The sequence below is a fragment of the Brassica oleracea genome, chromosome C3, assembly GCF_000695525.1.
Source record: "Brassica oleracea var. oleracea cultivar TO1000 chromosome C3, BOL, whole genome shotgun sequence".
Taxonomy (NCBI): domain Eukaryota; kingdom Viridiplantae; phylum Streptophyta; class Magnoliopsida; order Brassicales; family Brassicaceae; genus Brassica; species Brassica oleracea.
In genome coordinates, this window is record NC_027750.1 from 6,124,224 (window position 1) to 6,140,457 (window position 16,234).

The 16,234-nt window shown below is 36.2% G+C and overlaps 4 protein-coding genes and 1 pseudogene across 6 annotated transcripts; 3 read left to right on the forward strand and 2 right to left on the reverse strand.

The window, feature by feature from the left end:
* Positions 1 to 566: 566 nt before the first annotated feature.
* On the reverse strand, positions 567 to 4,207 carry LOC106332728 (cucumisin-like). Of its 2 annotated transcripts, XM_013771216.1 has the most exons (10): positions 4,073 to 4,207; positions 3,884 to 3,978; positions 3,712 to 3,803; positions 3,182 to 3,434; positions 2,343 to 2,826; positions 2,167 to 2,264; positions 1,854 to 2,063; positions 1,650 to 1,761; positions 1,365 to 1,572; positions 567 to 1,274 (listed from the first exon to the last, which is right to left on the reverse strand). In XM_013771216.1, the coding sequence occupies exons 1-10, from the start codon at positions 4,172 to 4,174 to the stop codon at positions 718 to 720; spliced, it is 2,211 nt and encodes a 736-aa protein (XP_013626670.1). In that variant the 5' UTR covers positions 4,175 to 4,207; the 3' UTR covers positions 567 to 717. The 2 variants fall into 2 exon arrangements, with proteins under 2 accessions (XP_013626670.1, XP_013626671.1); XM_013771217.1 differs by lacking the exons at positions 3,182 to 3,434; positions 3,712 to 3,803; positions 3,884 to 3,978; positions 4,073 to 4,207 and having other exon boundaries at positions 2,167 to 2,233; positions 2,343 to 2,476.
* Positions 4,208 to 4,835: 628 nt separating this feature from the next.
* LOC106332462 (transcription elongation factor B polypeptide 1-like) lies at positions 4,836 to 6,104 on the reverse strand. The gene is made up of 3 exons (XM_013770920.1): positions 5,923 to 6,104; positions 5,432 to 5,537; positions 4,836 to 5,136 (listed from the first exon to the last, which is right to left on the reverse strand). The coding sequence occupies exons 1-3, from the start codon at positions 6,026 to 6,028 to the stop codon at positions 5,058 to 5,060; spliced, it is 291 nt and encodes a 96-aa protein (XP_013626374.1). The 5' UTR covers positions 6,029 to 6,104; the 3' UTR covers positions 4,836 to 5,057.
* A 462-nt stretch (positions 6,105 to 6,566) lies between these two features.
* On the forward strand, positions 6,567 to 8,163 carry LOC106328369 (annotated as a pseudogene).
* A 1,963-nt stretch (positions 8,164 to 10,126) lies between these two features.
* On the forward strand, positions 10,127 to 12,375 carry LOC106328368 (serine/threonine-protein phosphatase PP1 isozyme 2). Its single transcript, XM_013766799.1, has 4 exons — positions 10,127 to 10,517; positions 10,738 to 11,297; positions 11,372 to 11,554; positions 12,191 to 12,375. The coding sequence occupies exons 1-3, from the start codon at positions 10,322 to 10,324 to the stop codon at positions 11,543 to 11,545; spliced, it is 930 nt and encodes a 309-aa protein (XP_013622253.1). The 5' UTR covers positions 10,127 to 10,321; the 3' UTR covers positions 11,546 to 11,554; positions 12,191 to 12,375.
* A 1,173-nt stretch (positions 12,376 to 13,548) lies between these two features.
* LOC106333708 (DNA-directed RNA polymerase II subunit RPB7-like) lies at positions 13,549 to 14,742 on the forward strand. Of its 2 annotated transcripts, XM_013772128.1 has the most exons (6): positions 13,549 to 13,676; positions 13,852 to 14,017; positions 14,096 to 14,146; positions 14,259 to 14,324; positions 14,403 to 14,471; positions 14,581 to 14,742. In XM_013772128.1, the coding sequence occupies exons 1-6, from the start codon at positions 13,561 to 13,563 to the stop codon at positions 14,644 to 14,646; spliced, it is 534 nt and encodes a 177-aa protein (XP_013627582.1). In that variant the 5' UTR covers positions 13,549 to 13,560; the 3' UTR covers positions 14,647 to 14,742. The 2 variants fall into 2 exon arrangements, with proteins under 2 accessions (XP_013627582.1, XP_013627583.1); XM_013772129.1 differs by lacking the exon at positions 14,403 to 14,471 and having other exon boundaries at positions 14,259 to 14,346.
* Positions 14,743 to 16,234: the final 1,492 nt, after the last annotated feature.

Genomic DNA, 16,234 nt, shown 5'->3' on the forward strand with positions numbered 1-16,234 from the left:
AAAAATTTTAAACCATGGATCGCAAAATTTGAATGTGAGACTTTTAACAGTTTTAGTAATTTATAGTCGTTTTTTAAAATTCAAAATATAACATATACAGAAAAATCTAAATTTTTATAATATGGTTATTGTGATTTTTTTAAATTATTTTAATAGTTTAAAATTAAATAAATTTGATAGAAGATACATTATTTTTTTATCAGATCTTTATTTTTCAAAATCATTAATTATCATATATACTTTAACCACATTAGGCAATTCCGTAATCTTTATTTAAGGAAATAATAAATGACATTAATAATGAATTTATGGTTAGTTTAACAAAAAACTTATAATATAATTAGATGGACCAACATATTTCTCTAATAATTCTAAGAATCATCCTAGTGATGACACGTGGCTACAAAAAAAAATTGTAATACTTCACAAATAATATACAGGGGATTTATGATAGATCGACGGCTTTTAATATCTACTTGACGAATCCAACATTGAAAGGAAAATATTCAAAATAAGACGAACATGTCCTATGAGTAACACAAAAGTTGAATTATCTCATTCGATGTCCTGACTCCTAAAACATCAACAATACACATAGGATGTCAAGAAATCATAGAGCAATGATATAACCAAAACGTAGAATGTCATAAATCATAAAAACAACACTCCAATGATTTATGATGGCCGATGGCCATGGTGACGATGAAGACTAATTAATTAAGGTGATAATGATCGGAAGATACCAGCATAAATAACAATGGGGCTTCTTACATGATGAGTACCATCAGACCAGATTAGACTTGCAGAGGAAGGCATCTTTGGGCCAAGACCGCGGCCAGAAACAGTCACAGTGAAAGACAGTTTTTCGTTCATAGACTTCATATATAGAACACGAGGCGAGACCATGACGTTTAGCTTGGATCCGTGAGTTAAAATAACTTTTGATTTGTATGTAGAGTTGGGGCCACCGACGTTAATAACGGTTCTGTTGAAAGTGACGGTGAAGGACACATTAGATCCCGACAATTTAGCCGACATTGATGGATAGTTGAGATCTCTAGGTAAGATCTTTTCAGTGCAAGTGACGGCTTCCCCGGAGATGAGTTTCACGGTAGTCGCATTGTAGTTCATGCCACATAGGAAGGCCATGTAGTCTGCTTTGGTTATATCATAGACGAGTCCTGGATTAGTAGCAGCTATTGGATCTACATGGCCAGATCCATAAGCAAACTCGGTTGATGCATAATCAGTTTGTGAAGCGTTCATCGACCAAGCTGCGAGATTGAATAACCAAAGAAGAGCAGAGATAAGAACAAAAGTTTAATGGGTGCTTAATTACTTAATAGTATATAGTTTTCATTCACCTGTTGTCATAATGGCAGATTTTATCATGGAAGGAGACCATTCAGGATGAAACGTCTTGACGTAGGCGGCTACTCCTGCAACGTGTGGACAAGACATTGAAGTTCCTGATTCAACAGAGTATTTCACATGTGTGGTGTCGTCATAAAACGGTAACGCCTTTAGTGAATTTGCAGCCACAATCTCCAGTCCCGGTGCTGTTATATCCGGCTGCATTTTAATCAACCACTGTCTTATATCATAAAAACATTAACCTAGCAGAACTAGTAACTATATATTATACATACCTTGAGAATATCAGGAACGATGATGTTTGGACCGCGAGAAGAGAAGGAAAGAACTTTGGGAGCTGTCTGATTAAAGATTGTCTCACTTTTAAGAACAGCAGCTTCTGGAGAGCTAAAAAATCAGACAAAATAAAAAGAGAATAAAGGAGAAGCATAAATACTACAAGCGTGTATATAACAGAGAGAAGATGATTGTTTAATTACTTTGAGGAGTTAATGTAAGAGAGGAAAGATTCAAAATCATCTTCTTCTAAGCCAGATACAGGTAGACCCTCCATTTGAGCCCAGTCTGAACCATCTTTAACAATAGCTGCAACAGCTCCTTTTGTATAGGCTACATAGGGAAAAGATATATTGCACACCAAGATCTTTCCCTTCACCAGGGATGCGTCAAGACAATCTGGCATGCAATCCCTGAAAGAAGAAGAAGCAAACCTCATCATCACCAATCACAAATTTAAAATTATTTCTAGGTCATACTCTATATACAAATGAATTTCCTTGCGGAGGAAGTTACTCGGCGCATGTGGCATTAGAGGCAGAGGAAGCAGCTGATTTTCCGTACACCAGTGGGAACTTCTTTCCTTTAAGATCAAAAACATTCACTGATCTTCCCTATTATGACAACATAAAAGAAGAGACATTGGTACTTTAAAGGACAAGAAGATACTAAATGTGTTACTTGATACGTACGACAAGTGTTTCGCCATCGCCGAGAACCACTTTGGTGACAAACACACGGTTCGTTGTGCTAGCAGCAACGGTTAACATCCACGGTGCTAAGCTCGTGACAGAGGCTATATTCGGACCAGTGTTCCCAGCCGCGTTCACAGTGAGTATCCCTTTGGACATAGCGTGAAATGCTCCTATTGCGATAGGGTCTTCTTCCAACGGGTACACATTGATACTACCTACAGATATGGTGATGATGTCAACACCGTCTGCGATAGCGTCATCGAACGCAGAGAGTAGTATATCGTCTCTACATTCTCCGGCGCAGACTCTGTAAGCGGCGATTCTAGACGCTGGAACGGCACCTCTCATGGTTCCATAGCCGAGCCCGAAGAAGCTGGCGTTCGGGACTGCGTTTCCAGCCGCGATTGATGCGGTGTGTGTACCGTGGCCACTTGAGTTCCTAGCGTCTCCTGGTGAGTAGTGCCTTGCTCCAATCAGCTTGCTAAAAAAAGCAAGACTTTATATTCAACCCCTCGAGTCAAAGCTTCTGACTCACGTAACGTAATTTTTACATTTACTTTGCTTGTAATTTTTTTAATAATATATATATTTCTGAAATATTGGCATTTACGTTTGGACTATACACATTAAACCATGAAAATATATGTTTTCATATCGTTTGAATTTGATACTTACGTTTAATATGCTAAAAATGTTTTAAATTGTGAGCTCACAGGAAATATATATTGCACAAGCCATCATGTATAAAACATGTGTGCAAACAAGGCGGAGTTTTGATCAACTTCCAACATATAGTATAAAACTATAAATATTAAAGAGAGAAAAAATATATTTACTTGTTGCAGGTGAAGTTCTCGCCACCGGCACAAACTCCCTTCCATTTCTTTGGAGGAGGACCAAAGCCTTTGTCAGAAAAGCTTTCTGATTCCGGCCATATTCCACCGTCTAAAACTCCAATAATTGTATCACTCTCCACAGATGGATTCCGCTTGGTCCCTTTTCCCTCCTTTAGCCCCATAAAGTCCCAAGACGCCGTCGTTTGGAGTTTTAATTTCTTGTTTGGAAACACAGACACAACTCCCTCCATACCTAAAAATAGCACAAAGGGTTTTAGTCTTGATTGTTATCAAATTTACTTGTGGAAAAAGAAACTCAAAAGAAATGTATATTTTTAAATATAAAGTGTCAGTTTTCACATATATATTGGCTTCAGATGGTGAATGGTATAAATCATCTAAAAAGATCCACACTAATGTAAACAAAATCAAATATAAAAATGAAGACTACTCGTTATGACAATAGGGTAACTGAAGAACGAAATCATTTGACTGTATGCTTAATTATTCAGGTCTTGAAGAACACTCACCGGCTACTTGTTCTCGTTCTGACTCAGTGAGATGGGCCGCAAACCCGTTAAAACTCCTCTTGTAATTTCTCAACAAACGTCCATCCATCAAACTAGAGTAATTACATATGCCATTGTTAGAATCCTCATAATTTAAATATAATGGTTAGAGAATGAATAAATCAAATCACACCTCTCCCCCACGACCTCTTGAAGAATACTCATGTGATGGGACATTGGTGTGTAGTCTGCTCGAGAAGGAAGTGAACCCATGTAGACGATATACTCCTTAATGTAACGATAATCATCATTTATCAACATAATCATCATCTATAAGGAATGCACATATTTAGCTAACACAAGAGATTTTGATCATTTGTACCTGTTTATCTAGATGATCATGTGTGATTGCTAGGATTGAAGATGAGAACAACAAGAGAAGGAGATATGAGAGGAAGCAAGAGAAAGCTCCTCTTTTGACCATCTTTAGAACTGGTTAACGTTGGTTTATTATTTCTTTGGGTATCAGAGGAGTTTATATAGTAAATATCGTATATGGACAAAGTCAAGAAAATAGTGAAATTAAAATCTAGTTTTGTGATCTTTAACAGGTTGCGAGTTCCAATAAAAATCTTAAATAAAAAAAAACAAGTGACACTTGGGACTCTGTTTGTGGCATGCTATGCGTAGTAAAGTTTGAAAAGGGAGTGGTCCGACAGTTTAGAGCCACGATAGTTTGGAGCCAAAATGAATCCACGAGTTCTGGAACACTTTGGAGGTGTATAACCAACATCATCATCTTGGAAAATGTGCCTAGACAACCTTGGTTTTGAGAATGTAACATGATAGTGCTGCAAGGGTTCTGATTCAGGCAGATAACTGCATAGCTTTTTACACGTGACACCATAAGCAAGGGAAAAAATACATTTCGACCCTTGTTTGTTTGTTTGCACAAGACAACGAGCCAACTGGTGTGAGCTTTATTTTCATTGCTAAAACAGCACATTCCTTTTGTGTGTCACGATTTGTGTTCTGTAATCTTCCTATAAATTGGTATGTTTGGTAAGTAATAGCAAACCTATTCGGGACACCTTAGGACATATGTTTGTTGCTTATTATAAAGCATTGTAAGCGGTTTGAACATAAGCAACGAATAATGCCACAAGAACTTTGATTATATTAAATGGTCATGAACTAGTAAACAAAGTAGACGAGTTCCCTTGGAGCTATTCAATAATTCTGCAAGAACCCAATGCATATTTTTTTTTGGTCAAACTTTAAGTTTTAACCCCCACACCAGTGTTACAGACCTGAAACGAAGCTATACTAAGTCCAATAAGATCCAGCAGCGTTATTTTTTTAAGTCTTCAAGTGTGAAGATAATTAGCAGCCATCATTAGCTCCAAAGTCAGTTCAGGTTCAATGTGGAACTCCGTCTCTTTGCCTCTGTAAAATCAAAGTCAGCTCAGACAAACAATACTTTCCCCTAACACTGCAATCACAACCATTCCTAAAGATGAAAACTTTACTGCCAACTAAATTGATATGCAACAGATGTAAAGAGTTTGTAATGAAACTATTTCTCCACGAGATGGGTTATTCTTACGGAACATCCACTAGGTTCAACTTAAATAGCTACAAATCGTGATCAAGTTCTTCACAGTGTGGTCAGTCTACGAGAGGCTACAATGCCATGTTCTAGAGATCAAGAAAAGGTGAGAAAGAGAGGAAGATAAGGGACCTGGAGTATTGTAGAGACCAATAAAAGTACTGGCAGATCTTCTCTAGAATCGTGGTGCTAATATCAGGGAAAGTCACGACACCATCTTTCGATTCCGAGAAGCCACCTGCACACAACCAATAAGAAAACAGAGTGTATTCCTCAGATCAGATCTCCATAAACTCTGCATCTAGAACAGAGCTTCTTGCAATCTCTTTCCAACACTGGACGCACTATCGCAAGATCAATACTTTTCAATGCCCCAAACAAAGGGAATCGCACCTCTATATCTAAACAACTCTTAGTTTCTCATGAGAAAACGATAAAAGGCTATGACTTTAGGTTTGCTCAATTACACAATTTGAATTTCGAATTGAGCAAGATTTCGCTCAATTCGATTCAGATTCATAACCAAGATTTGACAGAAACTATCAAAATCAAGTTAGATCAGAAGAACAGAAAGCGGGATTGCGATCACTAACTCAACAAGAAAAACAGAGGAGAGGAGGAACCTGGAGAAGTGAGCATGCTCCGGATAGTCTGAGAAACCATGGCGGCTTCCCTGTCGATGATGAATTCGAAACCCTCCATGCTTATCAACTTCACCGTCTCTCTCATCTTCGTCGTCGTCTCTCTCGTCGCCTTTGGCTTCCTCTGTTCTCTGCCGCGCGTGAGTTAACTCGTAGAGATATCCCCTAACTACCAGGCCCATTTTGATGTGTATAGGCCCAATAAAAATACTATTCGGCCTTTTTCTTTGCTTCTACAACAAATATAATTCCTACGATACCCCTGAAACATTCCTCTTACTTTTGTCAGCCCTCTTGTCATTTTCTTTAATACGTTGTCGTTCGTTTTGTCGTATATTGTAAGAAAGAAAGAGTTATAATACGAACCCTAAGAACAATTATGCCAGTTTTCCTCAAAATTTCCTCAGTTACAGTAGTTGAAATTTTTTATGATCGGAAGAGTGTTTCCTTCAAGGGAAGTTTCATCCCTAAGCCGATCCAAAGAGGGTGAAAACTCTTTTTTCACGATTCAGTTAAATAAAAAGGGTATGATCACTTCGATGGATCCGTTGTCTTTCTATTATCGTTGGTTCATTCAGTGGTTGTTTAAGTGAAGGTTGTTTCTTTTGTGAGACCGAAGAGGAGAAATGGCGCATAGAGTAGAACAGGATTACGATTATTTAATTTGTTCAAGATCGTGTTGATAGGTGATTGATTCCGGTGTCTGTAATCTACACCAGAAATGAATTTTTTCTTGGAGTCTAAGTCCACTATTGGTGTTGAATTCGCCACAAGAACTCTTCAGGTGATTCCAAGTTTCTTCCCTTTTGTGGTGGGAGAATCAACTCAATGAGAAGTGATGGTTTCAGTATAAGAGACAATTCGAACCAAAATCATATTTCTCGCTTCTGGGTGTGTCTGTGATCTTTCCATGTGTCCATTCAAGCTCTTTTTCATTTTTTTCACGTGATCTTTATGCGGTTTATATGTTAGGATTTGCAATTTGTGGTGATTTTTAGTCTTCTCTGTCTCTGTTTTTTAAAACTAAATCAGCCCTAAACCGTGAAGTATTTGCTTCCTCTTCATCTTTGCCATTTGGTTTGCTATCCACTTCATGATCTCATCATTAGGGTGTATAAATTCAGGTGTTTGAAAAGGTTCAGTCAAAAAAGAAAGAAATTCAAGTGTTATAAGTTCATTTGATGCGGCTGAGTTCTAATTTTACTACTTTTTTTTGCTCTTTTGAATTTGCATGACGTGAGCAACATATAAGATTTAATTAATGAAAGTTCTGAGGTTTCTTAAGATTTGAGTAGTTTAAAATTTATCTGAGATAGTTTTATATCAAGTGAGAATCTTAAATGTGTTGGCCATGAGTCATGAGCAATGCTTTTGCTTAATTTATTGTGTCTATGACTATGAATGAATGGTGGAAAGAACCAATATACAATTAAAATTTCCCACTACTTGTCCCCAATAGTGTTTTTTAGTGATCATCAAAGTCAACCCTTTATCCCTTAAAAAGTCAACTCATCAAATATTAATTTCTTGAGAAAGAGTTATGATACATATTACATAGTTATATTACATACAAATCCTCAAGTTTTCTCGCTTGTTAATTGTTAAAGCATGTAAGAGGGTCATACAATCTGCAAATCTTGTTTATGAAAGCCTGAAAACTAGACCTAACCAGTTGTTAACTAGTGTGCGTTTCTTATGACTCTCCTCTGGTTATTCAGGTTGAAGGAAAGACTGTAAAGGCTCAGATATGAGACACTGCAGGGCAAGAGGGGTACAGAGCCATCACAAGCGCATTTCTTGTCTATGATATCACCAAAAGACAGACTTTTGACAATGCCTTAAGGTGGCTACGCCAACTAAGAGACCATGCGGATTCCAACATTGTGGCTACGCCAACTAAGAGACCATGCGGATTCCAACATTGTGATGATGATGACTGGGAACAAATCCGATCTAAACCACCTGAGATCGGTCGCTGAGGAAGACGGCCAGAATCTAGCAGAGGCAGAATGTCTATCTTTCTTGGAGACGTCTGCTCTTGAAGGTACAAATGTTAAAAAAGCATTTCAGACCGTGTTAACAGAGATTTACCACATCATCAGCAAGAAAGCTTTGGCAGCTCAAGAAGCATCAGCTGCTAACTCTTCGATTCCAGAGCAACGAACAACGATAAACGTTGATGACACATCTGGAGCTACTAAAAGAGGTTGCTGCTCTACTTAATTGCCTCTTGAAAACTTTCTACTTCTCTCTCTCTTTTGTTTTCAAATTTTTTTGGCTGATGAAATGTAACAATGCAAGAGCATGTAGAATACTTCTCTTCAACTACTCTTGTCTTACCATCTTTGGTGGGTTTGTGTTAAAAAAAAAACTAAACAAAAAAAAAATAACAAAAGCTTGTTAGTATACTTCTCTTATTTATTTTTCATGAGTAGTATTCCAACTATAGATCATTCAGCAGGCCTGGGCATTTTAACCTGGACCCGAAGACCCGAACCGGAACCGACCAAAAAATACCCGACCTGGAACCTGACCGAAAATTTACAAGTACCTTTTGGGTCTAAATTTCTTTTATCCGAAAAAACTGGAACCGAAAGGAACCGATCCGAATAGACCCGAACCCGAAAAGAACTGATCCGAATAGATCTGACCCGATAAGAACCGATCCGAATAGACCCGACCCGATAAGAACCGATTAGTACCCGACTTAAAAACATGTATATCTAAAACTATGATTTTTTTGTGTTCTATTTTATATATATATTATTTTATGATTTAGTTAAAATATATTTTGTTAACAACATTTGTTATTATCTTTTAACATTTTTACAGTAATATAAAGCTTTAAAATGTAAAATTTAGAGTTTTAAAATGTTTTATTTTAATTATTAATAGTTTCATTTAAGTTGTTTTGTAAAATTTTAGATATATATGACAAATATTCAACTAAAATTGATGGAATTGAGTATATCAAGTCCTTTTCAGATCCTAAATACCCGAACCCGACTCGGACCCGATATGGACCCGTAAAATTACGGCTATTTTATGGATATTTTAATTATAGATCCGAACCGACCCGGACCCGAGAAGAACCGATCCGAACCCGAACTGAAAATTTCTAAGTACACATTGGGTCTAAATATTTAGGACCCGAAAAAAACCAGCCCGAACCCGACCCGAAGACCCAAACACCCATGCGTAGATCATTGTTTATATGTGTGATAATTATCTAAGAATGTTTTGGACATGTTAGAACGATGATGATATCTTTTTATAACACTTCCTATATAATATATATAGCCATCCAACGTTTTATAGGTGTAACTATTGAAGGATCAACAAGATGACTTCAAAACAGTAAAAGGAATTAACAAGAAAAAGTAGTGGAGTTTGGTTTACCTGTATGCACATTTCATTAATTTATTTTATTTCTAATAATCCTCTTATGGATTACACATTTTTTTAACACTAAAGGATCATTCATCATTCATCCAAAGGAAACTTACAGGGGTGAAATACGTTTTTGATACACAGAGCTCTAGTACTATCATGTAGATGGATATCTACATGATATTTTTTGGAGTATAATTTTAACTCTTTACAAAATACGGAAAACACATATATTGAATAGAAACCAAATATAATCTAAAATTTAACGTATTTCTAGCGTTCGATTCTTATATTTTTATATTTTTATGTTAAAATAAATTAAATTAAATTAAATTTAAAATTAATAGTAACATTATTTCTTTAAAAAATCACTAGAATTTTGTTTAGTGTGTTTTAGTTAATAGCATACACGATGATCAAATTTTAGGGCAAAAAAAAAAGCAACGCAATAAACTAATAAATTCATTTTATCAAATATATTATAAGAAAATGATGAAGAAATGCAAAAGAACTCAACCAAAGCAAAGTAACATGAAAAGAAATAATTCTTTGCAGTGAAAATAATATTTCCACTAAAAGAAAATCATAAGTGGTGTGCTAATAGTGGGGACCAGCAAATCCATACAAAAATGGAAGAACACGAACAGAGAGGTGATTATAACATTATGCAGAGAGAGTTACATAAGCCATTATCAATGTATTATTATTTTAAATTTGAAATAAAAGTAAAAAATAAAATAAATAAATAAATAACCAAAGGAAAAGTAAGTGAAAACCACTAACCTTTGATAAACTCACCCATCACACAGATATTCGTTGGAAATAAGAAAAGAAAAAAAAAGTAAACTTGGAGGAAACAAAGGCGCAAACTTTTTGGTCCCAAGATCGAGACAAGATCATCTGGGCGATCGATCATTGTCCGAAAGGTTGAAACTTTTGTGTAGACAGAACACGATTAGGTGTCGTTTTGGATCGTGTGGGGGTCTTTTGAATGGCGCAGGGAAGCATGGACCCTGCCGTTCTCGACGACATCATTCGTCGTCTGTTGGATTACAGAAACCCAAAGCCTGGAACCAAACAGGTCATGCTCAACGAGTCTGAGATCCGACAGCTTTGCATCGTCTCCAAAGAGATTTTCCTTCAGCAGCCTAACCTCCTTGAGCTCGAAGCTCCCATCAAGATCTGCGGTAATCAATCACTTTTTTTTGCTTCTTTTTTTTATCAATCATGGAATCTGAGGTCCACCATGATAGCCTTTATCTTAGATGAGCTTCCAACAAATTTGTATTCTTTTTTTTCTCTGTCTTGATTAGGTTTCAGACAGGTGTTTGTGTGTTTGGTCTGAATTGTTGATTTATCTCAATTTCAGACAGATTTGTTAATGTTTTTTTGTTCGGTTTCTTTCAGGTGATATTCACGGACAGTACTCAGATCTACTGAGGCTGTTCGAGTACGGAGGCTTCCCTCCCACAGCTAACTATCTGTTCCTAGGAGACTACGTGGACCGCGGGAAGCAGAGCTTGGAGACGATCTGTCTCCTCCTCGCCTACAAAATCAAATACCCTGAGAACTTCTTCCTCCTAAGAGGAAACCACGAGTGCGCTTCCATCAACAGAATCTACGGATTCTACGACGAATGCAAACGTCGCTTCAGCGTGAGGCTCTGGAAAGTGTTTACAGATTCTTTCAACTGCCTCCCGGTGGCCGCAGTAATAGACGATAAGATTCTATGTATGCACGGTGGACTTTCTCCCGATTTGACCAACGTGGAACAGATTAAGACCATCAAGCGACCTACCGATGTTCCGGACACCGGTTTGCTATGTGATCTGCTTTGGTCTGATCCGAGCAAAGATGTCAAAGGTTGGGGTATGAACGACCGTGGTGTCTCTTACACGTTTGGGCCTGACAAAGTTGCTGAGTTTCTGATCAAGAACGATATGGATCTCATCTGTCGTGCCCACCAGGTTTGGTCTTGCTCTACTACTACTATATTCATGTTTCTCTTCGTGGAAGGTTTTAAATGAAAACGTGTTTTTAGGTTGTAGAGGATGGGTATGAGTTTTTTGCGGATAGACAGCTTGTTACTATATTCTCAGCTCCCAACTACTGTGGTGAGTTTGACAATGCTGGTGCGATGATGAGTGTTGATGAGAGTTTAATGTGCTCTTTCCAAATTCTTAAGCCTGCGGATCGGAGGCCCCGGTTCTTATGATCAAAAGAGGTATTTGTTCAAGTTCTGTTTCACTTTTGGTCTCTTTGTTAAAGTCCCTGTTCGGGAACGCGCTAGGCGCTAGTCGGGCGGTCGGGTTGGGCCTAGCGCCTAAAGAGAAAATCGGGGATTAATCGAAAATTATGCGGGTCGAAATTTTTAGATTGTTTACTATGTTATAAAACATGTTAATCTTTAATTGTGTATAACATTAATACATTTTCATGTTTAAGATTGTATAAAACACACAAATAGAATATATAAACTTAATATAGTGTAATTTTCATCAAAATTATGAATATAAATGATATTTATAAAATTTTAGATCAAATAAATAAATAAAAATATTATTAAAAATAATAAAAAATAATTAAAAAAATAGATTAGGCGGCCGCCTAGGCGGTTAGGCGGCCGCCTAAACGGCTAGGCTGTCATTTAGGCGGTCTAGGCGGAGAAAATCGGATATCCGATTTTTTTAACCGATTTGGCATAAATGGGGTCGGAAGAGTGACGCGTAGCGTCCAGGCGGCGCCGATTTTTAGAACAGGGGTTAAAGTTTTGAACTTTATGATATTGTGAGCTCTGAGTTCGGATTATCAGATTCAATCAATCACTCACCGAAGAATTCTTTGATTTTGTATTTTGCAGTTAGAACCTGGCGGGAGAGACATTTGAAGCTCCCTGAGGCTTTGTCCAGAGGCAAAAAAAAAACAGTTTATATGTTAAATTATCATCATCTTATTTGAACTCTTACCATTTCTCTTCTTAAACCTTTTATGTTCTTCTCCGACTCATTATTAGACAGTGACAAAATAATGTCTTGCAAATTTTTATTCTTCATTTACCAACTCCTCAGTAGGGTATATACTATACAGTCTATACTCTTGCTCTCACACTCATTCAATTAAAACTTAAAAGGAATAATCGGTTCCATGAATGCTGCCTAACTGAGAAACAGACTCTTTGCTTAGTTGTGCCTGTGGGTTGTAGATGCAAATTTCTTAAATATTGAAGAGATTTAGCAGAACTAGTTTAGATATCAAATTCATAAAGTTTTTCCGAAAACTTTGATAAGAAGTTATACATATTTAAGGATAATTTATTAAATATACATATAATTCGTATTCAGTAAAATATTCATCAATATATATCCATGAAAATCTTCCTAAATACATATTTATAAAGTTTTTCTAAATTTTATGAAAATATTATGCTTATTACGAAATTTTTTTATAACCTCAAATTCGGAAAGATATCACATATATATTTAAAATCTCTTTCTAAATTCAAATTCAGAGAGATATCGTACATATTGAAGAAGATTTTCCTAAACTTTATTTTTAAAGAAAAATGGTTTTCTAAAAAAAAAAATCTCTGAAAAAAATAATTTTTTTTTTTTCTAAAATATATGGTTAAATATTTATTTATTTTATAAATCTATAGAGTCGTGAGTATAGTTTTTGTTTACCTATTAAATGAAATATATTTTAGTCATTTTGACCTTTAATACCTATTTTGTGATAAAAAAAAATTAATGTGATTTGAGAGTATTTTTCACTAAACAATACACAACACAATCAAAAATATTAATGTTAATTAAACCATATAATCATTAATAATGAAAAGGTTATGCAAAAATATTAAAATTATAATACTAAACCGTATACAATTTGTTTAATAGATTAAAAACATCCACACGATCGCACTGATGATCTAGTCCAATTTAAAAACCTACATTTTTTAATTCTTCTTGCTATTCATTACAGTAACATAATTTTATCAGTTTGAAATTTGCAAGGGAGGAACATGCTGTTTTTTAAAAAAAAGTAAAAAATTTATTACGCAAAATATGGAAAAGTAAAAAAAAAAAAAAAAATTATTTTTAATCTGGGCCGTTAATCCGACGGTTGAGGAAAATCAACCTTCTGGTAGGTAGGTGCGTTGGGTCTATCTATAAATATGACATGAACGTAGCCTCAGAGACAGAAGTGAGAGGAGAGCGAGAAAAGCGACCAGAGATGTTCTTCCACATAGTTTTGGAGCGCAACATGCAATTACATCCACGATTCTTTGGTCAAAACCTTCGTGAAAACCTCGTCTCTAAGCTCATAAAAGATGTCGAGGGCACTATCAGGTTTCCTTCCAACACTTTTCTAGGGCTAGGCTTCGTTTTCTCGAAACCCGAACCTCTCTCTTGTTCAATTCCAGTAAAGATTTTGTTTAAACTACTTTAAAGTTCCTTTGAGGCCTTTGAATTTTTAAGATATGCATATTCATTCAATTACAATGTCCTCCTATTGATTTGACAGTGGCCGACATGGGTTTGTATTAGCGGTAACTGGAATAGAAAGCGTAGGGAAAGGATTGATCCGAGACGGGACTCCTTTCGTCACCTTCCCTGTTAAGTACCGATGCGTTGTTTTCAGACCTTTCGAAGGCGAGGTTTTGGAAGCTGTTGTCACACGGGTCGTTCAGGTATATATACAGTTTCTCTGTTATTGTCTTTAGTAGCAATCACAAGTTATGCAAGTTTCCTAACAAATGTTGTTACAGCACGGATTATTTGCCGAAGCTGGCCCTCTTAAGATTTTTGTGTCCAATCATGTAAGCTAAACATCATGGTTTAGAGCTACTGTCTCTTTTCGTTTTGGTTTCTATGTGCTTTTCTCCTATATATAAATATTTACTCGTCTTCTCCTTTTTTCAATCAACACAGTGCATACCAGATGATATGGAGTATCAGACTGGTGACATGCCTAATTACACAAAATCAGATGGATCAGTGTGTTTCTTGTTTTCACCCGGTATACATTCCATCTAAAGTTCAAGAAACCTTATATATTCCAATGTCTTCCTGCAGGTTAGGATCCAGAAAGACTGTGAAGTGAGACTAAAGATCTTTGGCTTTAGTATCGATGCCACTGAGATCGTGCGCACCATATCCATAACTATACTCACAGTGCAACTTAAATAACTAGTTTTTTTTGTGGGTTTAAATCTTATTCAAAATTTTCGCACATTTGTCTTTTGTTTTGCAGTCCTGTGTGGGTAGCATCAAAGAAAGATTTTTGGGGCTCATAACCGATCCTGGAGCCGTTGCATAAGAAAAGTCTCAGTCAGACTTCGATGTTACATTTAACAGAGGATGACTTGTGATAAATGTTGTATTGTAAGCGTTGATGTATCCGGTATAACTATTAGAACAGATGATATATTTGTTGGTTGATTCATAGTAATGGACAAGGCAAAACAATAATATAAAGAAATATTAATTACTGAAAACGTTTTTATCGTAGGTGAATGGTAATTGTTTTCATCAAGCATTTGAGCTTAGCTCATGCTAAATTTGTGAGTTCTAGCTAGCTTTGAAGAGATGATTCGAAATTCAAATGTGATTTGAATCAACAAAAGAAGAATCTTTCTCATTTAATCTAGTGATTTCTTCTGAGGGTTGATTGGATGTAGTTTTTTTTTTTGTTTTGTAAAATTAAAATTCCAGATTTTTTTTAAGTGGTTGTAGATAATTTTACTGTAAGATTTTGGATGTAGATTTGAAAAGATTTAGTGATTTACATATAAATTCTCTAAAGTTGAAAATAAGTGTTCTAGGTTTAGTGCTTCTGTTGGATCCAATTTCGGTCAATTCATTAATGGGCCGCGATCAAAGATATGAGCAGTGAGGAACTAAGGCCCAAAGCAAGCATGCGAGCTCGAGACGAGCGAACCATACTTCGGATATCGTCCGGAGCAAGGTCGAATTCCTCGAGATCCCGAAGATCGCGGAACAAGAGACGAAGATCGCGGAGCAGTTACGAAGATGACGAAGTCGACTCACTATAAAGAGAGGAACGAACATGAAGCATGAGGCGTTGAAAACCCTAGAGAGAGTTACACACATACATCGGCCTTGTTTTCATTCCCATTTTAGATCATTTCTTTATCGATCTCATTTGTAACACTCGATTTAGTTCAACTCATGGTATTCGACCTTATTCATCAATAAAGTCCATTTTTACCTACTGGAAACTGATTACATGGTTGTGTTCTAAAGATATCGTTGCCTACATCATTTATCTTCCCTAGATTAAACTCCCGATCACTATCAAATACTTAGGGGAGCTTATTCAAACAAGAATTTGTATGGAATTTAGTGATTTTAAAAGTTGATGGACTTTTAAAAGTTAAGTAAACTTAACAAATAGTTTACATAGATTGTGATTGATCTTCATAGATTTGCATACATTTTGTTTTTTTTAATAAATTCTTTTAAGGAAATATGTAAAAGTTCTTTTAGAAAACTTTTCAATTTTTTAAAAGCTCTCTGTAAGTAGAGACGATAGTAAGAGATGATATACGGGTCAGAGATGATGTACAACAAGTCCCTGAGAAATCTTCGTGGCCGAATCAAGTCACAAGATCGATCGAGATCAACTCTTGAGGATAATCTATTGTAGCCATCTTGGACCTCATGTTGCTACGTACGATTGGAATCGATGTTCCTTAGTAACACTAGTAGCGATGAGTTGAGCCACCTCAGTCCTTCCTTCACCCACATGATCCAATTTCCACTACGAAAAGACACAAGGAGATGATGAATGTTTCGGAAATGATAAATGAGTGTTGGGTAGTTTTCTGTCCATGGCAACGATAGGAGCTGCGCCTCGAAGAATGAGTTGGTAGAAAGAAGGATCG

Bases quoted from the DNA above. Each gene is read 5' to 3' on its own strand.
- LOC106332728 (XM_013771216.1), bottom strand. From the start codon at position 4,174: ATGGTCAAAAGAGGAGCTTTCTCTTGCTTCCTCTCATATCTCCTTCTC. The intron at 3,804-3,883 runs GTGTGATTTGAT...TAATTACTCTAG, and splicing joins CAAGAGGTCGTGGGGGAGAG to TTTGATGGATGGACGTTTGT. The intron at 1,573-1,649 runs GTATGTATAATA...ATTAAAATGCAG, and splicing joins TCGTTCCTGATATTCTCAAG to CCGGATATAACAGCACCGGG.
- LOC106332462 (XM_013770920.1), bottom strand. From the start codon at position 6,028: ATGAGAGAGACGGTGAAGTTGATAAGCATGGAGGGTTTCGAATTCATC. The intron at 5,538-5,922 runs GTTCCTCCTCTC...GGTTGTGTGCAG, and splicing joins GAGCATGCTCACTTCTCCAG to GTGGCTTCTCGGAATCGAAA. The intron at 5,137-5,431 runs GTCCCTTATCTT...TTGATTTTACAG, and splicing joins TGGTCTCTACAATACTCCAG to AGGCAAAGAGACGGAGTTCC.
- LOC106328368 (XM_013766799.1), top strand. From the start codon at position 10,322: ATGGCGCAGGGAAGCATGGACCCTGCCGTTCTCGACGACATCATTCGT. The intron at 10,518-10,737 runs GTAATCAATCAC...GGTTTCTTTCAG, and splicing joins AGCTCCCATCAAGATCTGCG to GTGATATTCACGGACAGTAC. The intron at 11,298-11,371 runs GTTTGGTCTTGC...ACGTGTTTTTAG, and splicing joins TCATCTGTCGTGCCCACCAG to GTTGTAGAGGATGGGTATGA.
- LOC106333708 (XM_013772128.1), top strand. From the start codon at position 13,561: ATGTTCTTCCACATAGTTTTGGAGCGCAACATGCAATTACATCCACGA. The intron at 14,018-14,095 runs GTATATATACAG...ATGTTGTTACAG, and splicing joins TTGTCACACGGGTCGTTCAG to CACGGATTATTTGCCGAAGC. The intron at 14,472-14,580 runs GTGCGCACCATA...TTTGTTTTGCAG, and splicing joins GTATCGATGCCACTGAGATC to TCCTGTGTGGGTAGCATCAA.